This window comes from Rhipicephalus sanguineus, chromosome 1, assembly GCF_013339695.2.
Source record: "Rhipicephalus sanguineus isolate Rsan-2018 chromosome 1, BIME_Rsan_1.4, whole genome shotgun sequence".
NCBI classification, from domain to species: domain Eukaryota; kingdom Metazoa; phylum Arthropoda; class Arachnida; order Ixodida; family Ixodidae; genus Rhipicephalus; species Rhipicephalus sanguineus.
The window spans coordinates 233,558,816-233,586,447 of NC_051176.1; the positions used below are offsets into that span (position 1 = coordinate 233,558,816).

At 42.6% G+C, this 27,632-nt stretch overlaps 1 protein-coding gene across 2 annotated transcripts in view; it reads left to right on the top strand.

The window, feature by feature from the left end:
• LOC119374703 (guanine nucleotide-binding protein G(s) subunit alpha) overlaps positions 1-27,632 on the top strand; it is a 132,200-nt gene that overhangs the window by 54,419 nt on the left and 50,149 nt on the right. For both annotated transcript variants that reach the window (XM_037644887.2, XM_037644892.2), the window contains exon 9: positions 24,797-24,927. In XM_037644887.2, coding sequence (XP_037500815.1) covers positions 24,797-24,927 — 131 coding nt within the window. The remainder of the gene's footprint in view (positions 1-24,796; positions 24,928-27,632) is intronic.

Consider the following 27,632-nt stretch of genomic DNA (forward strand, 5'->3'; position numbering starts at 1 on the left):
CTGCACATAATTTATCTACCCAGGTAGACACTTAAAGCAACACTCACTAAATGTAATTATATCTAATACATTATTGAATAAACTTTAGGGTACATGCTTATATTTCATAGTTGAAGGGAGTTGTCCTAAAGATGGTTAGAGGTTGCGCCAGTGAACTCGCAATGCGGTTGGGAAAGTTGAAAATTGTTTTGGCAGAACCTGCCCAGTGGCAGTGCCAGCGTACATTTAGTTATTTCCACAGGCATGCAAAGTGCACTCTGCAGGCCACTCGCACAAGGAATCATGACCTACCACATGTTGTTCACTACAGTGCGTTGCAACAAAGCTCAAGACAGTAACGACCACCATATGGCATACTTTGCCCCTTAACTTTTGGCACTGGAGGGACAAGTGCCTCCCTTGCACCCCTTCAGTAAATACGGCCTCTTAAATATGTGTGCTAACAGTAAAATAATCATTATTTCTTCAAAGTACTGGTGAAAGGGCCTTCATGTGGAGGTGCAGCAAAAGTATATGGAATGACCTTAGGTAAATTAAACAATTACGCACCTGTTAGAAAAGCCAAGCGATTCGATACATGGAGCGATTGTTTGTAGGATTGCTAGATTAAGTAGTTTCTCCTGCACCTAGTGAACATAAATACACAGGATGACATTGTCAGTTGACAAGCACCTACCTGAAAACAATTGACCTGCCTATAATGTATAACATGCTGTAGTGTCAGGTAGCCTGAAAGGAATGCTCGGTTTCTGTTCAAATGTGTATTTAGTACTGTAGTTATCAGCTGAAAGAGCTGCTCTCAGCCTTTAGTTTCCTAATAAGTATGTTAATTAAAGGAATACTGAACAAAATTTTTGCCGCCGAGTTTTTGAGTCAAATTGAAAGATTGGGTGCTGAAATCGGTAGACATAACCTTCATTTCAGGCAGAAACTAGCAGAAAATAATGAATTTAATGCATTTTTCACAAACTGCTGTGTCTAGCGGCTATGCCGTGAACTAGAGAAGACAACGTTTAACGCCCCCGGAAACGGGCATGCTAACCTTGTCAGCCATCGCCCATGTCTCTCAACTGGCTCCGCTTTCTCTACGGTTCCTAGAACCACTACAATCGGCACTGGAACCAGACAGTGCTACTGGGTGGGGTAAAGCCCCTAGGTGGTGGGGTACATCTCGGCGCTTTTGTGGAAGACTGAGAGTGGGTTGTAAAGGAGAGGTGGAGAAAGGGAAGTAGCAGGACAGGAATACGTGCACCCTGCATTTGCCGCAGGGGCAGTTGGCGTCACGGCCGTCAATGCGCAGCCCCTCTTGCGCTGTCATGCAGCCGCCGCGTGCTGACAATCCACCAAAAATACAGCCAATTGCTCGAAAATGTGTGAAATAAACTGTTTACCAGAACATTCGCACTTTGTGGGTGGTATTTCAATGTTTTTGTCATTTTCTCTTATTTTTGTTCACTATTTTTAAGGATGCTCTACAGCTGCTTGTAACAATGCTGCTATCACATTGTTGTGACAACAGCTATCAATCGATTTGATAGTTGTTGACTCATTCTCGCATGAAACTTCAAATTATACGAGGGGGTACCCAAAAGTAACCAGACTGGCGCTGCGTTGGGAAGAGCTACCGTAGTACGCAATTCTTCCGCTAGGCGAGCATCGTGGCACACCATTTGAGTTCATTGGCCCCGCCACGGTGGTCTAGTGGTTATGGCACTCGACTGCTGACCCAAGGGTCGCGGGATCGAATCCCGGCCGCGGTGGCTGCAGTTTCGATGGAGCCAAAAATGTTTGAGGCCCTGTACTTAGATTTAGGTGCACGTTAAATAACCCCAGGTGGTGGAAATTTCCGGAGCCCTCCACTACGGCGTCTCTCACAATCATATCGTGGTTTTGGGACATTAAACCCCAGATATTATTATTATTATTATTATTATTATTATTATTATTATTATTATTATTATTATTATTATTATTATTATTATTCGAGTTCATTGCATTCGGCGGATTTTCCCAGGAAGCTTTTAGCTGGGTGCAATGATTTTTTTCGTGAAGTCAGTTTTGCGCGCTCAGCATTTGTTGTAATGGCAGCTTGAATTGAACTGTTTTGTTTTGGAATGGTGAGAATACAACTATGACTAGTCACCAGTAACAAGCTTGGAGCGAAAGTCTGGGTCGCTTCGGAGCTATTGTTTCGAGGCACGGCTACTTTTCACTCGATCATCTCTTTGCTCGTTTGTCGAAAGTCGAGGCGAATATTTCCCAACGACGCTTCTCATCTCGAAATTTTTTAATATTTACTGAACCGAGCTCTAAGCTTTACCAGATAATTTCTCCAACTCTTCAATGGTCCGTCGTCGGTCTTCGAGCACAAGTGTCCAAACTTTCGATATTTTCGTCCGTTCGTGACATTGACGGACGTCCAGAACGAGGTTTGTCATCAGTTGACATTTCCCCCATTTTAAAAGAGAAAATCGCCCATAGCCTTAAATTTTTTCCATTGCAATGTCCTTGTAAACAGTGTTTAATATCACAATAATTACTGGGTCATTTTACCGGAGCACGAAACAAAATTTCACAAACACTCGCTGTTCACTTCAATGGCAGTCACGAAAAAAACGCTTAGCGCGTGAAAATGATTTCACGAAAAAAATCATTGCACCCAGAGAAAACCGTCCTGAGAGAAGCCACCGGATGCAATTTACTCGAAAGGAGTTGCGCGACGCTATCCTAGCGGGAGAATTGCATACTACACTCGCACTGCCCAGTGCAGCGCTATTCCGGTTACTTTTGGGTACCCCCTCGTATAGCATTCAGCAAATATCTCTTGTTTAGAACATTTTAATATTATTAACCTGAGCATAAATTCTTGCGAAATTTTTGTCCCATGTGAAGTCATGGTGATCTCCTTGATGTTATTCGCATAGTACTAGGAACTGCCCATTCCTGAAGTAAATGATTCCTAGTGGATAAGTGGCCTTCGGCTGCACATTGCTGCTAAATGCTGAGATTGTTTTGTTATTTTCCGTTTTTCCTTCATTTCTTTGGTAATAGGTGACATTCTAAATTTCACAGATATACTCCACACATCTGGTCTAACACGAGCAAATGATGGACGTTGGACTAGTGTTGTGCATATCAGTCATCAGCACACAAATTGGGAGCACAATCCTCCCGCCTCGAGTACTCCTCTCAGCTTCAACAGTTTTAGTACTAACAGAAGGTTGACCATCCTGTTTAGGGCAAGTTTCATGGGAATGCCCAACCCACCTGTGGAATAATGTGCATTGCTTTTTATACCGAGAAGCCATCAAAAAGGACTCAAGGTGAATTAACTGCGTGCCCCGAGAAATAACAGACAGGAAATTGTAATACTGGTCTGCTATCCACTTATTATGATACTGACAAAACTGAAAAATTCCATTGTTATAACTGAATACCGTTGATATCTGGAGCAACAAAAATACAGGAAAGAACCAGGGCTGGGCAGAGATACTCAGAAATGTATTCCAGAATATAGATATTGAGATACATTTGTCTTTGACGTAACAGGATATTTCTGAAATACTTTTGCAAAAAGATGAAAAAAGTATCCCAGAATACAGATACAGGAATCAGGTACAAGAATACAAATACTGGAATACTTTATTTTCGGGATGACGATGCTCTGCAAAGACATTGTGCAGGATCATATTCCGATTATTGTTCCAGCACATTGAAACTGGCAAGTGAAGCATATTGCTTAAATCACTAACGGGACACCAGTGCATAAACAAACAGTATACATTTATTGTAGACACTAGCTCTGTTTTGCTTGGAAGGTTGTTGCGTTGATTGCACTTAACTGCAGCTTCCCAGGCTGTCTTCTAGACAGCCTGGGTCGGTTCAGCCTGAGCACAAGACTTCCGAACTCTCGAAATGGCCTGTTACCTGAAAAAAAAAATGAGGGGTGCGGCGCCTGCCTTGAGAGGCAAGCAAGGCAGCGACTTTCTTTCGTCAGCAGAGGATGACAATACTGCTTCTGTGATCCTTCCATCAGCAGCGTCAGGCACTTTACCACATAGACCATTCTGTGCGTGTGCAGAACCCTTTGCTGCCTTCACCATGTCGCCGACCGGTGGTGTGCCTTTGCTTGGCTTAGCACAGAAGGTCTTACATTTCCCCTTGGAAACACATCAGCTCAGTTCTGACAAAAAAAGTAACGAGATACCTGTGCCCTGCACAGTATTGCGATATAATTGATATATCTTAAAAGTAGTGAAGGGTTCCAGCAAGTTTCAAACGCGAGCACAAGAGAGAGGAACGCACAGGACAAGGCTGGACTTAGAACTGAAGTTTATTGAAAAAAAATGGTTTTAAATAGGACACCACCACACATGCGTAAAAAGCCAACAGCATCATCTTGTCAACATACTGTCTAGCATGCCCCCCCACCCTCCCCTTTTTCTTTATCTTAACTGGACCTTAATACGTGTGCTACATGGGAAATTATAGATTCTCCAGGTATTGAAATTCCTTATCAGTTATATGCACCGAAGGCTCACTGACACATAATTCAGCGCCCAACTTCCTAATGTGGAAAGCTTTGCATATTTCCCCACAATCGAGACTCTCTCATATCTTAAAAAAGTATTTCACTACAAACATACAAATACATTTTTCAAATGTATCTTGATACAGAAATACCGATACTCAAAAGTATCTCTAAGATACTGTCGAGACACTCTTGTATCGCAATACTGCCAAGCCCTGGAAAGAACATACCTACATGTTTCTGTGTGCATGTAGGCCTAGTTACTCACCAATGATAATTGGGTCATACAATGTATAATGTGGTAAAAAACTGAACACTTTGTTACAGGCCGCATAAATAGCAAAAAATTATTTAAGCATGCTGAAAAAAGCCTGAAATTTGCGAGTAAGTCTGAATGCTTGAGTACAACCCCAGCCTTCAGGACTGTTGAAATCGGCGACTGCGAAAGCCCTTATTTTTTTGTGAAGCTTCCAGCCTTGAGAACATGCCGGAAGTCCCAATGAATTTGCTGCTTCACCTCAAGAGATATCGCCTTGCTCTTGGTTGGTGCACTGTTTCACGAACGCAGAAACGAGCAGAACCTGCTTAGAAACCATTGCCAAGCGTTCGACGGCTGCGACCAAGCAAGCTATTCTCCTCCTCTCTCCAGTGATTGCGATAATGATGGCGCGACCACGACCTACTGTACTCGTGACCTGCCCAGATAACGGGTTTCCTATGGGAGCGCGCGTCCCCGCTCTCGTTCAACTGCTCGCCGTAGGTGGCGCAACCTATAACCTGTTCGTCTGCTACACTGCGACCGTTTGGATGGCGCTGGAGTAACAACGCATGTATTCTGTGACGAACTGCCGGCATTATGTGACTGTTTCTGCAAACTTAGACTGAGGGTCATGTAAGCTATTCAGTGCGGTTAAGTATTTACTACGCACTGGGTGACTAACGTGAGAAGCCGTGGACTTGCATAGTGTAGGACGGCTGTGTCCTTTTAAATGCTAGCAAAAAAAAATCAAAATCACTTTCTGTATTTTATTTCCGAAGTATTTTGTATTTATGCATAATAATTACACAATATGAGTGCTCTTCGCTTACGAAACATCACCACGAGTGTTAAAGCGGACGTCAGCGAACAGGTGCCGACTAGCGCCACAACGCTCGTAGGTTACATCCCTAGCGGCAGGAGGTATGAACTAGAATGTGGGCGCTGGAGAGGGGACATCTGGGCAGGTGAGGAGTACAGTAGGTCGTGGGCGCGACGTTGCCACACGTGATGACCCTTCACAGATTTCTCCATGGTGGCCTGTTTGTGGCACTTGTAACGAGTTTTCACATTATTCACTTCAGTGTATTTTATTTTTGTCAAACTTTCGGGCAAATTTTTATGGTAAGCACCTTCCGGGTAGCCAGAATTCTATTGTATCCGATACATCGTTGATAACTGTATTGTTTTATGTAGTTTACACTTACATGGGGTCGATGGGAAAATTGAGGAATCTGAGGAATTTGATCGTTATAAGCAATATATCTGGTATTATCAGTGGATTGCTTCCTGCTCACCTGCTTGTTTTTCATGTAAATGAATCTTACTAGCATTATGAATGCTCTTTTTTGAAAAAAAAAATGCATCTAAAGTTAGTGGCTGCATTCAGTTATGTGGGATGAGGTTATGAACAGAATTTTATTCCTCAACTACCAGTAAACCTAACCTATGGGGCAATAAGATTACATAAGATTACATACGAAAACCAGCTACCAATGAAACATGGACATGAGTTATGAGAATGGGCCAAGTCTTATTTTCTCACTTTGAAAACGCTCATCTGGAATCAGAATCTGCATGAGAAATTGGCACTTCCAGCTGTTGCTTTGGCTCTTTTGACCTATCCATTGCGTGCTGTGCTGTTATCCCAAATTCTGATGAACAATGCCATTTTTTGTTGTCGTCGTCGTGCAGCCTTCGTGCCACTGTTCGTCAATCTGTGCAAACTAGTTTGCTTGTACTTTCGCTTCCCAGTGAGGTTTCTGCTGACATCTACCAGATGGAGGGCAAAGTGCCGAGACCTTGGTGTAAGAATACTTTTGATGTTGACACTTTTCACCCGCCGCGATGGTGAGAGTGACCAGATTGCGTTCGGTATGGTACATGTGTCGGCCACACATCCGTGGAGGGCGTTGCGATGTGGGGGCCCAGCGCGACAAGGCAGAGGTGCGGCCGGAGGCATGTTTGCTTCCGTAGAGGCACGTTTTTTTTTTTCTTTTTTTCGGGTAACGAAGCCCATGAAGCTGTGTCAGCGAAGCTGTTGTCAGTGATGTTTCGCGTGTGTGTCCATGTTTTGTCATGCTGAGTGTGTCAACTTGAGTTTCTGAACTATATTGTGTGTCATAAGCGGTCACCCGATGTCGTTGATGCTAAGTCGTCAACGAGGAATGACAAGCTTGTAGGTTGTTGGACATTGTTAGCAAGCAGTCTGGAGTAGGAAACAAAATGAGCCCTGTATATCCTAGACAGTGATGCACAAGTAAACGATGACAGAATAAAAACAATTACCACACATGTATTTAACATTAATCAGTGCCTACGGCACAATGCGAGTAGACAGACATTAATGAATTCAGAAAAATAGGACGGTGTGCAAATCACCATGTCGCTAACACTTCAAAAACAATCTTAACAGTGGCTAAAACGAAAGTTAAAAAATTAAGCAAAAGCTGGCATGCAGACGACCATGATCACAATTGAGAGAGAGTGATAACCCGCTGTTATCAGAAATAGCTTGCCCACCTGCAGTTTTTTCCCATGGGAAACGTCCTTTTCCATGGTTCTAAGCCAGTGCGTCGAGCTGTATATATCTTGTTTGGGGTACACCATATCCAGGTCTTCAACAACAAAGGACAAAGCTTTGGCGGCCAACGTTTGAAGATCAACACCCCCTTCATTACTTCCTGGCTTGAAAGATATCCCTTCATGATCAAGACGTCTGTCTTCACTGCTGTGGCACTTTAACAATACGGACTCAATAGCTTAATCCCGGTCTGGCCAGCCAACAATGGTTACCCGGTGTGCGAGGCCGGGTGGCAAACTCTTTCAAAGAGTTAATGGGACTTTTCGGGGGCCTAGTTGGTTATTTAGCACCTAAAAAACACGGCAGACAAGGATACACAAGTTCCTTGTGTGCCATGTTTTCTCTTTCGCTAAGTAATTTTTGTCTTTCAAGGAGATCACTTTCACTAGCGAACTGTGAAGCATTACATCCTTTCGTGTACACGTGTAAATAGTCCAGCTCTCTCCTCTCCCTCTCTCCCTAACCTCTACTTTTCCATTATCCTCTGATGTCTGCCATTCAGGTGTCAGCTGCTTGAGCTAGACAGTTACAGTGGCCATTATGACTTCACTACTTTTTGTAAATATTTCCTCTAATAAACAACCACTTGTTACTACAGTGAAACCTCGGTGATACGAATCTCGCGAGACCACCAAATACATTCGTATCATCCGAAATTCGTATCACTAGAAAACATGGAAAATTAGCATGCGACAAAAGAAAGCTGGCGAACATTTTCATTTATTGTTTTTCAGGGCCGCAGCAACGTCAGGAAGAACCCTGAACAATTATCAGTTAAGTTTTTAGATGTCTGCAATCATACCAGCACTCGTAAATATACGGCCTGTACACGCGCATTTAATTAATGAGCCAGGTGCGTTGTGACCCACGACAGCAGTAGCCCCTTCCAAATTTTACTATGTTTTTTTGCATGACACCGGAGCACTGCAGCGAAAATAACAAAATAAGTGCTTTGACGCGATGTATCAAGGCGACAAAATTACAGAACCACAGTCCTGTGTTATGATTTTGTCATGGCGGAGGTGTTGGGGATGCTTTTTGGGAGATTTACGGCCATGCCCGCACAAGTGCGACCTCAACGGTCACGCATGTTGACGTTGTGAGACCTGACTCCTTCGCCAAGACCGTCCTCGCCTTCTTTCGGTCCTCCTCCACCTTTCATAGGATGTCTGATGCACGAGGTAGGCACGTGTAAACACAATACAACGACAGCAGCCCGCGTCGACGCGTTAGAAAAAAGAAAACACGGCGCTAATGTGCTCTGTAATCTTAACGCAAAGGCACACGGAGTCGCATAAGAGACTCAAAGATTCTCGTGCACAATCTCTGAGGCCGTGACGCGTCTCTGAAGGTTTATACTGACCGTAAGAAAAGTGTTTTTCTTACACCGTGATTCTGATGATTTGGCGGTGCGGCGCGCATGCCCACGTTTGCGTTCCCTCTCTCGCAGGGGCTTGGCGCGTCTTCCGCAACAGCGCAGACGGCACCTCTTCGTACCTGGGCGGTAGCTTATGTTCGTATGAAACGTTGCTGGGTGAAAGTCTGATCGCAACAACCGTACTCCATTACATTGCCGGTCATTGGGCCTTGGCCGGGACCAACGAAAAATTCGTATCACCCCGAAATTCGTATGAGCTGTGATCGTATCACCGAGGTTTCACTGTACCTTCATGGCCACAGTGTTCAGCCTGGTAGTGCAGAGTCCATTAACCAGCCCTATTTCTATGGTCACTTGGGTGTACATATACTTTAAACCCACCTCAACCATTCGTTATGCAGAAATGCAACACAAAACAATGCTGTAAAAAGAAACAAAACCAAAATCAGCACTCATTCAAATGAGGTAACTATATTTACAGTGTTGTCAATTCACATCCAAGTCTTAACTGTTCTTTTTTCTTGTGAGCGCCTGCATTTCCTTAAAATAATTACTTCTTCGGCCCACATGCAACATCGTATGTGTTATGACTGAATCCCTGTAGTTAGCTAGTGGTTAATTAACTCTTTCCTTATCACAGGGAAATTGGCCTATTTTTGTATGTTGCAACTAGGAATTTTCTGTGCCGTTGCTACTAGGTTTACAGTGCCATGCAATACATCAAAATAAAGACAAATGAACGTACTTTTGAATGCTGTTTATCTTAAAACAATAGAAAAAACTTATTTGGCCAAGAAAATTCCTATACAAAAAAAAAATCAAAATTTTTCAAAAAAATTTTTAGGAAGGAAGCCACATCTCCAACAAAACATTTTTTTTGAGAAATTCCGAAATATATAAAATGTTTATTAATCACAGGGCAACATTATTTAGAGAAATGGCTAAAATCGATAAAGCTGTCTTTGAGTTACAAAAAAATTACTTGATGCATAGCGAAATAGTGAAGTTCCGAGTTGGTCCTAGCCAAGATTTTTTTTTTCAAGAAATAAAATTTTACAGCACAATATTACATACCAAAATGCAAGTACTAAATGTAGAGTTTGAAAGGTACATTCGACGAAAGAAATGGCAGATATAAATATATAACAAAAATTGACAAACACAAATAATTAAGTACGTTCACAACAAACGTCATAATAATAGACTTATATCTTCAGAGTAAAAAATTATGGAAAAATTGTGAGAGATGCAAAATATTTAAAACAGCGTAGTGGAGTAGGAGTGAAAAAACGAAAGTTTTAGCTCAAGAACTTCTCGAGCTATAAATTGTTCACTCAGGGAGATCAGTGTGCCAGGCACCAAAACAGTTCGTTCGCCGTTCGTTTCGCGATCCGAAACATGCAGCGTGGCCAGGAGCGCGGTAAAACGCTGCCTTGCCATGACTTTTGGAGGAAGAAGTCCCGAACACAATTTAGTCGTACTCCAGTACAAATTTAGACGCGGAAGTTCTAATATCCCCATGTACATCGGGAGTCCAATAAACTTCACCATCTCCTCTGGCGTCACCTCCTTCTACGATCCGTCTTTCTCACTGTATGTCGGCTTTTCAAGTATGTGGGCCCACGCATACTTGAAAAGCATACCTCCGCCGTGAAGAAGAGGTGGAAAAAATCCAGCGCTCTCGTCAGCCGATGTGAGTTACTGCGGAGCGTCACGTCGAGGTCGATGCCCAGATGCGCGCGTCCCTCTGGGGTCGGAAGTCCACGCGTCTTTGTGCTGGAGGCACCACGACATGCCCAAGTGAAGTAGACACGCTAAAGATAATAATAATAATATGTGGGACACATACAGAGCAAGTCAGCCGGCTCCAGAACACTACAAACAAAAGCGAAAGTGAAAACGAAACTTGCTCGCGACTAACAGCTGACGTTTCCGGCTGATCTGGTGAAATTTCTTCATCGGAGCTGAAATCCGACGTCACCACATCGTTGTCTGATTCATCACTGCTCGAGAAGTCCAAAAGATTGCTCGTCGAAGCGCCGGCATCGAGCGAAATTGCTTTTTTCCGAGCGCGCGTCGTTTCGGATGTCAACACCATCGCGCGGCTCACGTGCGCTTCAACCTTTGAACGCGCGCGCCCTTTAAAAATCGCCGCCTCGCGGTAAAAATGCGAACCGTGCAGAAAAGCAATTCTAGTGTGTGTACAATCGTCTAGATGGCACTTCATGTCGAAGCGCACGGCGGTTGTTGAAAAATAGCGGCGTGAAATCATCGTTCACCGGTGAACGATGCCTAGTGGCGTGGTAAGGAAAGAGTTAACTGTGCACTGAATAGTGCATGGGTCCCAAACTCGCCTCAGCTTACGCGCCACAGTCACGAAATTTAGTCCCGCAAGGGCCGGGATAGTGAAGAATGTTGAAGCGAAGGGGGAGGAGGCTTGAACAAGATGTCACCGAACGCCCCTTTTTTGAGAGAAAACCTTTCCTATATCTAATAAATGGTCGGTCATTTCTAAAACGGATTTGATGTCAGAATTTGAGAAACATATTGATACAGATCTCCAGAACGACTAAAATCTGGAGACGCCGATTCTAAAACGCTTTTTTTTTTTTCTTTCACGGTTATGTTTCAGCACATGGTGACTGCATGGGATGCCTCGCGAAAAAAAAATGCTCGAGACCAGTCATGTATGTGTATATTACCCAAATAAAGCATTATTAATCGCAAAGGGTGAGAAAATAATGCGGGTACCATTTAGCAAAGTCGTAAAGCTTTGTTCCTTGTGAAGCACAAAATAACGGCTAAAGTTCCAAACACGCTGACTTGATGCATGGCAACGCTTAGCTGCGACGAGAGAAGAAAATAACTTCTTGTGCAGAGGCGATCCTCATGGTCGATTGCATCTGTTCATCCTCTACCGGACTTGTTCACCTTCAGCAAGGAGAACAGTTGTTTGCACAAGTAGGTACTTCCGAATATGGCGATGAACATAGCAGCCTGTCGACGTGTCACCGGGCCATGGCAGGCCGCTAGCGAAAGGTTTGGCCCACGGGCCGCATGTTTGAGACCCCTGGAATAGTGTCTCATAGTAATATGTGGGAGAAAAGCTGCAGTATATTGCTCTGCGATTATGAGCTTCAAGTGATCAGAAAGCAGCATTCTCGCTGGTCTTTAAAGTGAATGCTGAATATAATGTTGTGAAAATTGAAACGGCATGGTCTCAACCGCAGGCACTGCATATCCATACTTATACATACGCTAATACATGCCACGGCACTGAACGATCTGCCACAACTTGGTGGGGCAGGTGGGACTCTTCATTCTGGCGCCACCTAGCGGCGTTTCAAGAAACAATCAGAAGCACCGAACACAATCTGGTCGCACCGTGGGGCGGAGTGTCAACACCTCAAGTATTTTTCCTACTCCAGGGCCAAGGCAAAGATAGGTCGTCATTGGCTGTTTTTACTGGAAAGACATGGACTAGCCCAGCTCTTCTATGGCATGCATGTTGTTCTATAGTACGCAGTTTGTAATAAATCTCCATCTTTGTATGAGAACACCATTTCTTTCTCATATTACATGGAAATGCTGCCTTCAGCATCGAACTGGGATATTTAAACAAAACAGTTTTTCACATTTGTAACATGCGATTTGGTAATAGAACCAACTTGAAAACAAATGTGTGATATAGCACATCCATCTCCAGAGGCTTCTGACTCTTAATCATTACTTCTATGACCTCCAAGTAGTGGCTGTAAAGTCTCGTGTGTTTTGCTAGTAGTTTTCAGCCTTTATTTCTGCTATCTTCATTGGCGGATACGTATTTAATCAATGCCCAGAGGGCCTCTCAAATGTATGGTTGCCATTCCTGAAAGCATACTTAAAGGGACACTAAAGGCAAATAGCAATTTATGTCAGAGTGAAAGCTCAATGTATGACATCTAAAAAGGCAATATTATCGACAGCAGTGCCCTACTTACCGAGATATTAAGCTAAATGTATCGCACGATGAGTGCCACGAGCGGGACATTTTGGAAATGATCCTGATGACACGAGAGAGTCCGACAACAATTAATCACTCCTAATCAAACTAGCTGCAATAAAAAAAGAACCTTCCGTGCATCAAGAGATGTAATAAAATCCTGCTTGTTCGTTTCTGTTTGATTCATGGAAAAAAGAACCTCTTTAGCGTTGCCATGGGGAACGGTGCGCATGGTTCTAAGGTTCTGTTTTTGCCTAACTGCGCTTCGCCCGGCGCCCTGCTTCACTCCCGCGTTTGCGTCTCAGGGGTAGTTTCGATGTCGCGTACTGCCGCATGTGTTTTGCGGGCTCGTGAAAGTCGCTCTGACAGAAAGTTCGACAAAATGCCACATGCATGTGATGTTGCCGGATGCCCGAAAGGCGCACGCCGCCGCGCAGTAAAGGTGGGTAACGTGGGGCACGGCAACAGTTCCGTCAGAAAAACCGCTTTCAGGCGGGTCATTTGAAGTGCGCTAACATGATGTGGACCACTTAAACGTGATTTTATTTCGAAATAAGCACTTCCTTGGCACAAAAGTAGCACTACGAGGTTTCTGGACCGCTATTTCAACAATCAACGTCGACTTAATATTTGCCTTTAGTGTCCCCTTAACTGCTTTGAGGTTGAGCTGCCAGTGCAGCTTGGATAGTGCCCCATTGGAAGTCTAATCACTCCACGCTTGTGTTGACAAGACCAATGGTCTTGTCAAACTGACGAATAAAACATCCAGAAATACCATGGCATACTGGCTTTCTGGAAAGGTGATGACACTATGTATTACGAGAGAACACCTTGCATCTGTGGTCGGACATCGTTATTATCGATTCAAATTGTGAACTTTGCCATTGCTTGCAATACCGAGTTGCATCCGCGTTTATTATGTTGGGGAAAAAAAAGATTTGTCTATTTTGTGATGGCCAATTGTGGGGTGCATTTGTAATGTGAGTAAATATGACATGTAGCAAAAGCTTGCAGACATGATGTGCTGCATCTGCTGTTTACTGATATCCGATCATCCATGATGCAAAGGGTGCCACTTTGAGGTCTGCTGCCTGCACAGTCTTGAATGATAAAATTATGTTCCGATCTCCGTTCACCTTTGATGCCTTGAAGATATTCATATATACCTATGAATGGCAGAATACAGGTATAGATGAGCTGATAAGGCTAGTTTTTGACTGCTACTATTGCATGACATGGCATTAGTAAGGGTTTATTTTGTTTGTCATCCTCAAAGGGAACTCGGGCAAGTGCAAATATAAGAGGGGTGACACACACAATTATAGCAAAGGTGCATGTCACTCCTCTTTTCTATTAATGCCTTTCTGCACTCCATTCTAATATGATGCTTCAACAACGTGCCCAAATGATGACCTTGTTGCTTTGAATAGATTTGCTGAAATATATGCTCCACATGGAATGATACAGTGGCATGGGATGTTTACTTCAAAGAGAAGTAAACTTAAGGCATGGAAATTAGCAGCTATCCTGGATCCATTCAGAAAGGTCTCGTCAGCCAATTGTTGGATCACTGTAGACATCTCTTAACTGGTGACCCCAGACATGGCTTCACCTCAGGGTGAGTGCGAACAGTACCTTCTAAGGGGCGCCCACTCAAGAATTTATTATTCACATGCTTGAGTTGTTATCCACACCGCATTCTGAAATGCACTAGAGTCATTGTGCCTTCAGGAAATCTTGTTCAAACAGGAAAGCATGGATAACTTTCAAAAAAAAGATAGCTTTGTTATTTACAAATTTTGATGAACAAGCTCAGAAATGGAGCACTGTATAGATATAACAAAAGGTTAATTACGATGAGCTTGGTAAGACTCCTCTGTACATTAGCTTCATTACTTCAAAATGCCTAGACTTCTTATAGAGCCTCTTAAAATGCACAAAGAAATGGTATAAGCGTCATGTAATGGTTTCATTATTTAGTTTATTTGTGGTTAGCTCATTACAATGCTTTCTGCATTTGGGCCCTTTGGAAGCAAGTATAAAATTGGCCCCAATTCGAATATCGCAAGACCTGAAAATATATGTACACCACGGATCGCGTGGATGGCAAATTGAAAGGGTGTAGTGCACTCAAGTTCAATGCTGACTTGGGCTGCACTTCCTTGTAGTGAGCTTGTTGTAATTGTGTGCACATATCTCTTACCCTCTTTTGCAGCAGGCATATCAACTACTAGGTATTAATTTATACAGTTAAACCTCAATATAATGAACTTCAGTATATTGAAATTCTCGATATAACGAAGCATTTCACTTTTCACAACTTCATGCCCATAGAACACCATGTATTTTGAACCTCAGTATAACCAAGCATATTTATCTGTGATTTCAATATACTGAAATCTCATTGTCGGGGCCAGTGGTCACATGGTTCGAGTTGCACGTGGTTTTTGCAAGTGCATTTTTCCTATCGCGTGCTGTACAATGGAGAGTGGCCACCCAAGGCGAGCTGCGTGCTTTCTGACAGTGACTTCACAGGAAGGGGCACAACTTGATGCTCTCCTCGACTTCAGAATGACAGAGAGAGAGAGAGAGGGAGCGTGCGGCTGATTCGTGGCATGGTGCACACACTAGTCTATAGTCTCTACGAAGCATAGTGGTGTAGTTGTATATTCTGTGTCGTGCATGCTGTGCATCAGCACCCAATATGGTGTTTTTGTTACTATCGCATATCAAGTAACAAGCGTGATCAGCCTGAGAGGCAACAGCACTGAACACGATGAGCTTCCTTATCTTCTCAGCAATGGTTCACGAAATGGATGTTGCTGACATAGCTGGCATATGCAGGTGATCTCGACTCACGAAAAAAGGGGAAAAAAGTAATAAGGCAGAAAAAAAAAGTAATAAGGCAGACTTATAAGATTGTTGAATCAAGACATAGTGGTGACCAAAACTCGTGACGCCGTGCTGGGTCTTGCTCGATTCTGCATGCAATATTGCAAGACAGAAAACGGACATATGATATTAAAACCGTGTGTTCACTGACGTAAGAGCTCTTCGATAAAAAATTGTCGTCAAAATTGAGACCTGAGTTTTTTTTTCATTTTATTTTTTGAAAATGTACTTTTTCGAAAAAACTTGGTTCTTTAACTTTTTTTTTCTTTTTTTGCGCTACCCGTAGGAAAATGATCTTCTGTACAAATGTTGCAAAGGCTCTTTTCTATAGTTGATGCTGTTTTCAAGTTTCTGTTTGAAATAGCAAAGACGCCAAGACGCCTCAAACTTGGGACCCTTTTTTGATTTCGGCCGTGTTTGCCATTTTTTCACATTTTCTTCTTTTTGAGGACGGCATAAAAAAAGCATGGATGTAATTCACAGTAATGCGTATTAAAACCAGCAAAAAAATTTTTTGACACATCGTTTATAGTTCGCGCTAAATTCGGCCGTGAAATCCGAAAACATTGCAGTGAGCAAAAACAGGAGGCCCGCGCCGCCACCTTCAAATATTTTTTTGGCGCGCTGGGAGCGTTTCTTGGAAATAAAATTTTCAGTTCCCACACTTTGAATGTGCCCACACAACATATAAAAAACCCAGGCAAAACAAAAATTGCGACCAGACAGGCATGTTCGATCTCTCGTGGAATCACCCAATAGAACTTTTTCTATACAGTCACGACGGTGCGCTCCGCGTGAGGGCGTCGCGAGCCAACCGCCCAAAGCACGTTTCGCCGCATGCGCTTCGTGTTGTAAACCAGCTGTGCCCGGCCAATTTCTCGTGCTAATTACTTCTTTCGGTTGTAGGAAGCAGTGAAGGAAGTATAGGTGCGTGTGGGGACAGTCTGCCTTTCTCGGCACTCGGCAATAGAAGACGCACACGCAGCGCTACTAGCAAGAACAATATTTTTTAAGACCCGACCACCTTATATTCGATGGAGGCGAAAATGCGTGAGGCCCGTGTGCTTTGATTTAGGTGCACGTTAGAGAACCCGAGCTGCCACAGCAGTGCATTTTTGGTGGGCCAAGCATATTTACAACATCACAGAGGGTATTACCCATCTAACCTGGAAAAGATGAATGCAATGCGTGCAGTGCAAGTATTCTCACTCCAAGTCATTGGCGCACTAGAACATCTGCGAAACTTGAAGGGCAACTCCTCTATTGTTCTATTCAAGGATGCAGCATCCACAATGAACTTCATGAAAGCCATAAAGAGATGGTTCGACATTAACAACACTACGTACAGTGGAAATGACTGCAAACTTCCCATATCAAAGCAGGACGACAGCCGATTGCTGTGGCTGGAAAATGAATTTTCAGGCTACATTAGGCGCATCCAGGATTCTTCTGTCGCCGCTGGCGTTGGAAACTTTACAGACGAGATGTACACTGCCCTGCTTTTCACCACAAAGTCCACAGTGGAGACAGTCCGATTTCTTCTGAGAAAAGGAGTAAACTATGTGCTCACGAAGAAATTTAACAGTGATACTATAGAGGCATTGTTTGGAAAATTGAGGGCAATGTGCGGGGGCAATGACGAGCTAGACGCAAGAGCCGTCACAGCTGCTTTGACCCACATTGTCAAGGAAAAGGCGTTACCTTCAAAAGACATGGGCATTCGCGACGAAAACATTGAAGAAGCGGCAGTGTCTATTCCCGAAGATGTTATTGAGGAACTTGAAGCTCTGCGAGAACCTCCTCGCAAACCACCGAACTCTCTTGCCTATTCAGGCTTGGTGTATGTAGGTGGTTACATTGCCAAACTCATCACTGATGTCGGTTGCGAAACATGCGCCATGCTAGTGACGACAAACAAAACGAGCAGTCCTTTGTATCATCTTCTCCGTCAGCAAGAAGCCTATGATCTACACTACCAAAAGCCGGAGTTACTATCAGTGCTGGACACAATTGTGACGTTCTTCGAGAAAGCAGTCAAATATCTTCCTCGAACGAAAATCCTCGAGACTCTGCAATTGACTGTTGAGCCATACCTTGAAGATTCGCCACTTCTGAACTGTCCGGAACGTGTGGACAAGAGTCACGCGAGAGTGCTGGCTCATATTATTTCTGAGAAGTTTCTCCGGATTCTTCTTATTAACTACACAAAAAATTTAACAGATCAGAGTTTTATTCACAAGCCCTCGCGGAAGCATATCAGGCTGTGACAGACTTGACTCCTTTAAACTGTGATCGTCACTACAGTGTTTTACCAGCAGTGATTTTTTTCAGTTCTCCATGCGCATATTTTTGTAGTACCAAGGAAAACATTCTGTTTCCCATTGAAAGGATTCTCTGAAAGTTTTTTATGTTTCCTCTTCGTCTGCAGCATGTCCGTCCCCATTATGCAATGACTTTCACTTTTTTGAAGTATTTGTTTCAATATTAAAGCACGAATTAAGATGCCTCCAACAAAAAATGTGCAATTTTGTTATTTTCAAGTACAGCGACGGCCGGCACATACATTTAAAATAAACATTTCCTAAACCATGATTAAACAGTTTCCTCAACCAAATGCAATGTTCATCCTCTACTTATTCTCGAAGTTACAGAAACCTAAAAAAAAAAAAAGGCTGTGTTATAACCGCGTCGATGCTTTGCCGAGCAACAGAAGCGGTCTTATGAGTGGCCTGCGCCACCACTTCTGTAAAGCAGAATTTACCAGAGTCATCATATATACTTGCTACCATGTTTCTATCGCATTGGTACCATGAATACCATATAGAGTAACTTCAGAAAGCGCCACGGTAAATCGGAAGCCGAGCACTCCCTGCGCGCGCTAGCCTCCGCAACGGCTGGGAGTGAGTTAGGAAGCAGTCGGCTCGGAGCGCCCACACAAAATTGCGGCCATAGGTAGCAACAGTCCCCCGTGCGCAGGCTGTAAAGGAAGGAGCGAGCGCGCGCCTCCAGACCGGCCGTGATCAGTCAAACATTCTTCTGGCACTTCCCGTGCTAAAAGAAAGCCTTTGGCGGCTATACTTTGCTTTAAATGTTGAATTTCAATTTAGTGAATTTTCAAATAACTCTGAAGGTAACGAGACTGAATTTAATTTTGAACCTGACATCTTTGTATTTCGTAATGTCTGAAAGTCCAGCTATTGCTCTCTGTCCTAATATTATTCTTTGCTGTATATGTTTTAAATAACTACCATTTGTCTGTTCTGGATCCTAGGCAGACATGGCGTTCTACTACATCGTTTACATCGTTATTTCTCCAAATGCGGTCTTCTACACTTGTCATCATGTTAATCCTTTTTATGCTTAGAAAAAATCCAGCCTTTTGGTTTTCTTCTTTACCTTAGAATGAAGGTTTTTGTTTTTTATGCTTTCTGCTAGTAATGTAGTGTCATCTGTATAATGTAAATTGGTTACCTTTGCATGTCCAGTTTTTACTTTCATATTTCTGTCTACCAGACTGTACTTTCTGATGAATATTTTCTATAAAATAAGTAAGTGTGGAGATAGAACACTAATTTGTAGGGTTGTGCTCGAAGACACAATAAGTGAGAGTGCTCTAGGCAATGTTGTTCTGTTTGCCTTACTTGTCCGTCTCTTCCAAGTGCAACCCTATAATTCAATTCCGACTCAACCAAGAAGCAGCACTTTTGAAAGAATACAACACTGCCTGACCAATCTGTGTTGGCAACAATTGTCCTAGCAATGCTTTGTATTTGATGCATATGTTTGTTAGTATGATTATAAGGTGTTTGGGAATTTCCATATTCCTATTATATAGAGAGAGCTCGGAGTGGTCAACTCAAGCAAAAACGTTGCTGTAATCACTGAAGCAAAAATACAGATGTTTATGGTATTGTTTGCAAGTTTCCATCAACCACCTCATCTTTGCAACATGGTTTGTAGTTCCTAAGACATTCATAATCTAAGGCATTCGCATGAATGCCTTAGAATACATCTATATATTAGATGACATCTATTAAGACTCCACAGCTTCTTTACATCTCCACAAGCAAAGCAAAAATATCATGGTTAAGGAAAGGGTCAGGCAAGGATATAAATTCCTCCAATGCACGGTGTAAGAATATACTCAGGTGATGACACTCTTCCCCCAATGCATGGGAAACCGCAATCCACGCGCATCCAGATAATGTTCGGGTTCTTATCAGATGACTTGCAGAGGGCGCTACGAAAAGCGGGGCAGTTGTCTCCATAGCAACGCGCATGCTGCTGATAACGTGCATTTTTCTGTGCCATTTTGCTGGATAATGTGCATCCGCCAAGCAGCGTCGAGGGGCGAAATCGAGAGAGCAACAGGAGAGGGAACGGCGAGAGCGGCGGCGATGACGCAGCACCACCGTGATTCGGCTACTCGCGGGCGCTCTCCGCCTCAAGCCATTAGATGGCGCACCGCTCAACGGACCGACGACCGAACATTTTCTGGCTGCTTAGGCGCGCGCAGTGTCAACACCTGAATATTCTTACACCATGCTCCAATGTTTACTCAATGCCAGAGAAAGATTGAAACAACTAGATTGGGAAGAAGTATAAATAAAGATTAATGGAGAATATCTCAGCAACTTATGGTTTGCAGGTTCTACATGTGCGTTTTAAGTACTCCTTGACAGTGTAATTCCTCCACGACTGCTGGTATCTCTACTTGAGTCAAGTGCTCGCAGTGCATATTGACCAGTAAAAATCAATAATAGGTAGTATTAAAAAAAACTGAAAAATGTATGCTGAAAAAAAAATTAAACTGCAGTTAAAGAAAATCAAATAACTCTCCATTAGATTAGAGAACTTGTTATTTCAAATATTCCAAATATTGTGTATCGTGAACAGTGCAAAAAAAAAAAGAGAGAGACCGGACAACAAGCTCAAGCTCAGATCCATTTATAAGGGACTTGAATGTTTGTGGCATTCTTTAGCAAGAATTGCTTATTAATAGTCCGTCTGTTCTGAATGATTCGGTGTCAAGAGAACCTTAACTTTTGCACAATGATGCAAGTTCCAGAGTGAATATGGGGCAGGTAACTCTTCAATAATTTCTAATCTTAGATAACTTCTTAATAAATTCCAGTCATTCAATAAAAATTTGTGTGAAAAGTGGCAGCTGTTAAATTTGTCTGTTTTAGCAAGCAATTTATAATTTGGTCACCCTCACCTGGCTTGCAGTTCTTTGACATATGGTACTGTATGTAATGTCACTGCTATGATCTTTCAACAAATTCAACACTTCACAGGTATCTTGTTGCATTCTGTTTCTTTGTTTCATTAGTGTCCGTGTAATGCTGCACCTGTTAACTGGAGGTTTATCATTTTTTAGCTTTTCATTTGTCTGGAAGCTTAGTAATAAAAGGCATTGCATGTAAATATTAAGTGATACAAATTTAACTTTTAATGCCAAGTATTCTTTGGTTTATCCAAGGAACTTATTGCAGGTAGGTGGTTAGGTTCTGGTCTCTCCTCGTTTCAGACCCCTTCAATAGACCTTTTCACAGGAGAGAAAAAAACGCCGCCATGCTGGGCTGGGCACGGGAATACAAAGGCTGACTTTACAGCCTTGCCAGTGCATTTTTGGGGGTCATGCCTATTTAGTGCAGCCGAAAGAGGATTATAGTGGCGCCCAGGGAGCCGTCTATGAAAAGGTGGAGCCGTCTATGAAAAGGTGTATAATAAATTCAAATTTCGGATGGTAGGATCATACCTCAGTCCTCCAACATGGCAATGGTATGCACTAAACAGGGAAAGATTGCTTGCATACTTCTTTCATGCCAAAGCCACCTCTCTTTTAGAGACATTTGACAGTTGTAAGAAGTTCAGCGGAAAATGGAGGCTTGAAGAGAGAAAAAATTCGTGAACATGGGTTGGCGCTAGAGGCTCCAGCGACAAGCTGTGTCCAATCCAATCAATCAGGAGTCCCCCACTACCGTAGGTCGGCAAAACAATTGGAGCTCACTCGGACTCGCTCAAGAAATATATTTTGCTCTGAGGGCTCACTCGGACTCATACTCACCAAAATTTTCCTCAACCGGACTCATTTGGACTCAGATTCACTAAGCTTTTTCTCAGTCGGACTCACTCTGAGTCAAACTCACCAACATATTAGTCAGCCGAACTCACTCAGACTCACGGCTTCACCTGAGTCTGAGTGAGCCTGAGTGAGTACTCATGAGTCCGTTGGCGTAAAATTAGCTTTTTCGATCATTATATCAAGCCTCTTAAACACCAATGCCTCGCGTAATCAGGGCTCTACGATACGCCTTTTGATCTTGTACCTTTAAATATGAGTCATCATCATACATTATATATCATCATTATCATATATCGATTCAGTAAGGACATTTTTTATGAGATACGCAATTCACATGAGATATTTTTATCAAGAACTTCCCATGAAAGAGTTTCCAGGTGGAGTTCATGGCACCCCTCCCCCTAAATATGCCTCTGATCAATAAATATTGAGGTGGCGCATGAATGCTAGTGTGCTGAGATATGCGTGAATAGACTTGAGTATAAACATAAGCTGTTATAAAGCAGATAGTAATGCTGAAGATGAGTAGATAGAACCATAAGTCTGCAACAAAAGGTGGAGCTCACTCGGACTCACTCAAGAAATATATTTTGTGTTTAGGGCTCACTCGAACTCAGACTCACCAATATTTTCCTCAAGTGGACTCACTAGGACTCGAACTCACTAAAATATTCCTCAACGGGACTCACTCGGACTTAAACTCACCAAAATATTACTCATCCGGACTCACTCAGACTCGCACATGATCTGAGTCTGAGTGAGTCAACTCATGATTGAGTTTGCCGACCTATGCTCACTACAGTGTGCCTCATCATAATCATATTGTGGAAGTGCAGTAAGCTGGCCCAGTTGGTATGAATCCATCGTAAAAAAGACGGAAAAACCAAGATGAAGCATTCAGTAATGTAAGGACAAGATCACGCACAGACTTTCAACTGAGCTTCTAAACGGGAAAAAAAAGGATGCAAGTATATACAAAGCAAGCATCCATACAGTGCATGCGTAACAGATATGCAGACCCTTGCATGCAACACCACAACATAGCCATGATATTCATGTTATGATATTCCTGGATATTTTTTTATCGTTCAGAGTTGCCTAAGTCTATACATACTAGTGACAGTTTCCAGGTGATTGCAGTGTTCACATGCCATTTTTTGGTTCCCGTGTTTGCACAAAAAGTTGAAAGTCAGTGCTTAATCTTGTCCTTGCCTTCCCGTGTGCTTTTTCTCTGTTATTGCATTGATTTTACAGTGGAAATTCTTTCTTGTGGTTTTGGTATGAGACATTTCAACAATTACCATTATTATCAGCTGTGTATTACAATGCTCAAGAAATTAAACACATTGATTCAATTGCTTGTATTTTAAATGCATGTTGCTCCGTTTAATGAATATATGCAAGTTCAGTGATCCACGCCTTTGCAATTAGGCTAACTGTAAGTGAACAAGTTTACGAAACATACATGCACACTGCTGTATGTACTAAAGGGCGCGTGGTTCTTGCATTTCATTTGTTGAACACAATCAAGTTGACTGCTAGCATTTTCAGGAGATGCATGCCTGAAATATTGGTAGATGTGGTGGTGTGCTATGTTTTCCCTAAGTGCTGAAGTTATTGGTGTGTTGAACCTTCTACACAGCTCTGAAACAAACAAAAAAACAAAAAAAGCAGTGTGTCTGATGTATAATGAGCATACCGCAGGGCACCAGATGGGCCTTCTTTTTCAGCCACTAGGGCACAGGGAGGAGGGAGGTGCATTGCATGTCCAAACATGCTTAGACATATTCTTCAGAGTGGCACTACAGGAAGGGAGCACTGCACAGGGGGTCTGTGCGTTTTTTGCAAGCTTCCTGGAGGAGCACTTCATGGGGAGCCTTGTTTAGTGTTCAGCAGGGAAGCCCTGTCTGGGAAGCCTGTATGGGATGTTCGGTTTATTGTGTAGAGCATTCAAAGCAGGAGCTACATGATCAGCAACTGAATTTTTTATGTGATTTGGAATTATGTTGCAGTGGGCTTTTAAGTAACAACCCAATGATTCACGTTGGAGCAACTAGATTAGAGCCAGTGACAAGTACTGTAGCTGCACGTTACCACCGCCTCATCAAAGATAAAGCACAATGGGAACAAACACCTGTACGAATGAGATGAGCCAAGGAATAATGCGTTGCCAGCATGTGTGCTGAAGAAGATTGGGCAGAAACAACTGTACAGAAGCCAACTGCGTCCTGGTGTAAATTCGAGATACCAATTGGGTACCATAGTTCCGCAAAAGATGGACGATGAATAAATATTTCAGAGCCTTCACTCAAGTGACAAACGTCCTCTAATTGTCTCTGCTCAGTTTCGTCACATTCTCACAGTTTTAAAGGCAGCTGCTGCTGCCGCCTACGTTACATATTGGTTGTCGCTTGTCCCCTCTTTTTCGCTCTTTTTTTTTTTTCATCTTTCTAAGTATGGCACCTAGATCTTAACAACAGGTTGTGGTGCTCATAACTGCACATTGTGTTATAAATACCAAATCCTTTGCTCCATGCGCTTTCATGACAATTTGGTGACATCTGACAACTTATATACAAAGGCCATGCCTCTTCCCTGCCCCCCCCCCTTTTTTTCTTCTTTTTTGTATGTGTGTATGCGTGTGCTTGTGTGTGGGTGCTTGAATGCCTTGTATATTTTCTTCAACTATTACATCATGAGCCAGCCATCGTTTTCATTCATCTAACAGGGAGTATGCTCTCAATCAAAATTTTGTGCTGCATGCAAGTCTCGCCTTTCACTGTGAATGTCCAAGGTGTTCCAAACTTTTTTTTTAAACTTATGTAAGAAACTCGCATTTGGGAGTATGGTGTCTGGTGCGGAAAAGACTTTCACATAGGCAGTCGGACATGATATGTGGCAGTATGAGGACATTTATCAGAGAATGATGTGCCTGGTTGCTTGCATGGACTTTGGCGGAATGTTTTTCTTTTTGATGTGTGCTTGTGTGGTTGCTCTAACTATGTTGGTAGCTTGTGGCCTGTGAGATGGGATTTTCTTGGGAAGCTGTTCTTTCTCACAACTCTCTTCCTCTGCTCTTTGCCAGGTGGTTACGAACGATATCTGTGATCCTCTTCCTTAACAAGCAGGACTTGCTAGCGGAAAAAATCAAGGCTGGCAAGTCTAGGTTAGAAGAGTATTTTCAAGAATTTGCGCACTACCAAACTCCCTCGGATGGTGAGTGGTTTTCTTCCCCTCTCGCTTCTTTTCTTTACTTTCCCATTAACATTCTCTGATATTGTTTGACATGTAAAGACAAAAACAAAGTATTCATTGCTGTCATGTCACAGACATTTGATACCAGCCATTTCTGTTACTTACTTATGGTTTTCCGAAGAGATAGAGAGAAATAGCAATTTTCTTCTCAAGTCTACATTGAGTCTTTGAATATATGTACTGCTGTTGAAATGTTGCTGCTAGAAATTACTTTTTAAATATTCATGCTTGATACAGTGGTCTTAATATTAAGTGTCAAATGAGAGAGAGGGGGATGGGGGAGGTATTTGTATGTCTACTCTATGAAATATAAGAGCAAATAATGAAATGCTCAAGTGGTTGACTGTTCAGTTACTAATAAAATATGATGTATTTCTATAGTAGATTGCAAGAATAATTGATGACTCTCGTATTAAAGCTATTCTGACTGCTTTATTGTTGTGTTAAAGCAGCAATGCCTGAAAGGGACCCTGCAACACTTTTTCAAGTAATCATCAAATGGCTTCATTAAAGGAGCTCATTGCCTCACGAATCGACTGGGGCAAGAATTTTTAGAATCCGTTAAGTATGAGCGGAGTTACATGAATTTGTCGCATGCTTTCAACGCTTTCTCCCTCCTTTCATACCAGTGCACACTGAAAGCTATGAAGTTGGGGGGGGGGGGGGTGACAAGGGGGCAAGAAGCTACGTCCATTCGCATGTCATGACCTTGAGCACTTTCTTTCTTTTTTTCTTCTTTTTTCTCTTTAAACGAGCGGCTTACCGTCAGCATGATCGCGACCGCACGCGCGGGCACGTCGCAGCATCCCGCAGCAGCCACGGTAACTATGCAGCTCATGATGCTCAAATCAGCTAATGGCCATGGATTATGGTGCGGTCATTTGGGTTTATGGCATCATTTGGTGAGAGAAGAGCGAGCAGTTTATAGCTGACTTTGATAATTGATTGTAAATTCCAGGCCGTGTGCTGAGCTATAATGTTTTGCTCACATGTTCTCAGGAGTCTCAACTGCTGATCGGCAGCATTTTCTGACCATGCTGAAAAAGTGTTGCAGGGCTACTCTACAGAGTGCCAGATGATTTTAATACTGTTGCATGTGTGTGTGTGTGTGTGTGTGTGTGCGTGCGCGTGCGTGCGTGTGTGCATGTGTGCGTGTTTGGGGTGAGAATATACTAGAATGTGGTGTCTGTAATTAAAAACACAGTTAGCTTTATTATCTACTTTCCACAATGAAGATTTCGCGCCATTCTATTGAGCTCTAAGTTTAGGATGTAGTAAAGTGGGCCGAAATTGACTTTGTAATATGCTTCTAATGGCCTTTATGAGAATATTGCTGCTCCCTTTATATTTTCTGTAGCAGTAAAGGTGGAAGCACGCTTGGGGCAATAAACTGAAATTTTCACTTTTGTTTTCTTGAATTGTACAGTAAAGGTAATCATAAGGCATCTGGTTTTTCATTAGGTTCACTTTCATGCGACCACTTGTCCTTAGTATAGTTGCGGGACATTCTGTAAAAGGCATATAGTTTGTGTACGCTTTTCTGACTACTATGTATCACGCTGAAATGCTGATATAATTGTCTGCAACAAAACTAAAAGGAGCATGATGCTCATGTTCATGGTAATAGTTGAAATCTTGAAATATTTGTCCTGGCACCTTGTTCTGAAGAGAAAATGTTGGCTACCCAAGAAAAAAGCACTGTTCTGCGTACCTTACGTATATTTATTCAAAAACTGCTCCATAGTGAACCCTAGTCCACGGCCACGTGCACATTATAAATTCTCTCATTCCAAAACAAGCCTGATAAAAGGGACACTACAGGTAAATATGTGTTGTAGGAAAGTAATAGATTTGGCTGGAAAAAGACTATTATGACAGTGTTACTGAGAACACAGCTTTTTTATCAAGCAAGAAATTGAGGCTAATATAGGACACTTTCGAAGACTCTACTGAGACATTCTAGTACTAGCTCAGTTGTTTCATGAACTTAGTAATGTTTGCTGGCAAGCTAGTATTTGATGCATTGTTCATAGGGATTACAGTACACAAGGGCTGAAAGAGAAACTAAGAAGGGACAGGACAGTGTGCTGACTTTCAACTAACAGTTTATTTTTGGTGGTAGCTTGTGTATTTGTACAAAGGCCACATCAATATAAAAGGATATCACGGAAAGTAAGAATGAATGAAATGACCCACTCAACAATCTTGTATGCCACCGCATCACCCTCCTCCAGAACCCCAGAAGATCATCTGTTGTCCAGTGATAAAAACAGGTGTTCTTTTTTTGATAGCCTACATCTTGTTCGATGATCTAAATGAGAGACACAGTAGAAGCTTGTCTTTCTCAATGTTCTCGCAGTGAAACGGTATTCTGTATCGGACAGTTTCTACATAGCGTCTTCAAATTGCCAGGAAAGCACGCATCCGCATTTTAAGCAGACCAACATGGGGATGCTCGTGTGACTACAGAAGAGAATTTTCATCAATGGTGCTTTTAGCAAGGCACAGCAGTGTTATTTGTTGAAGCTTTTAAGTCTACATAGTTCTTGGGAAAAATGAAGACATGTTATGTCATATTGCCCGCACTGTCTTGTTTTAGTAATCTTGGTATCAGCTAACATTGTGCTTGTTTTGCTAGCTTGCGAATCTCTTACTAAATAGGCTAC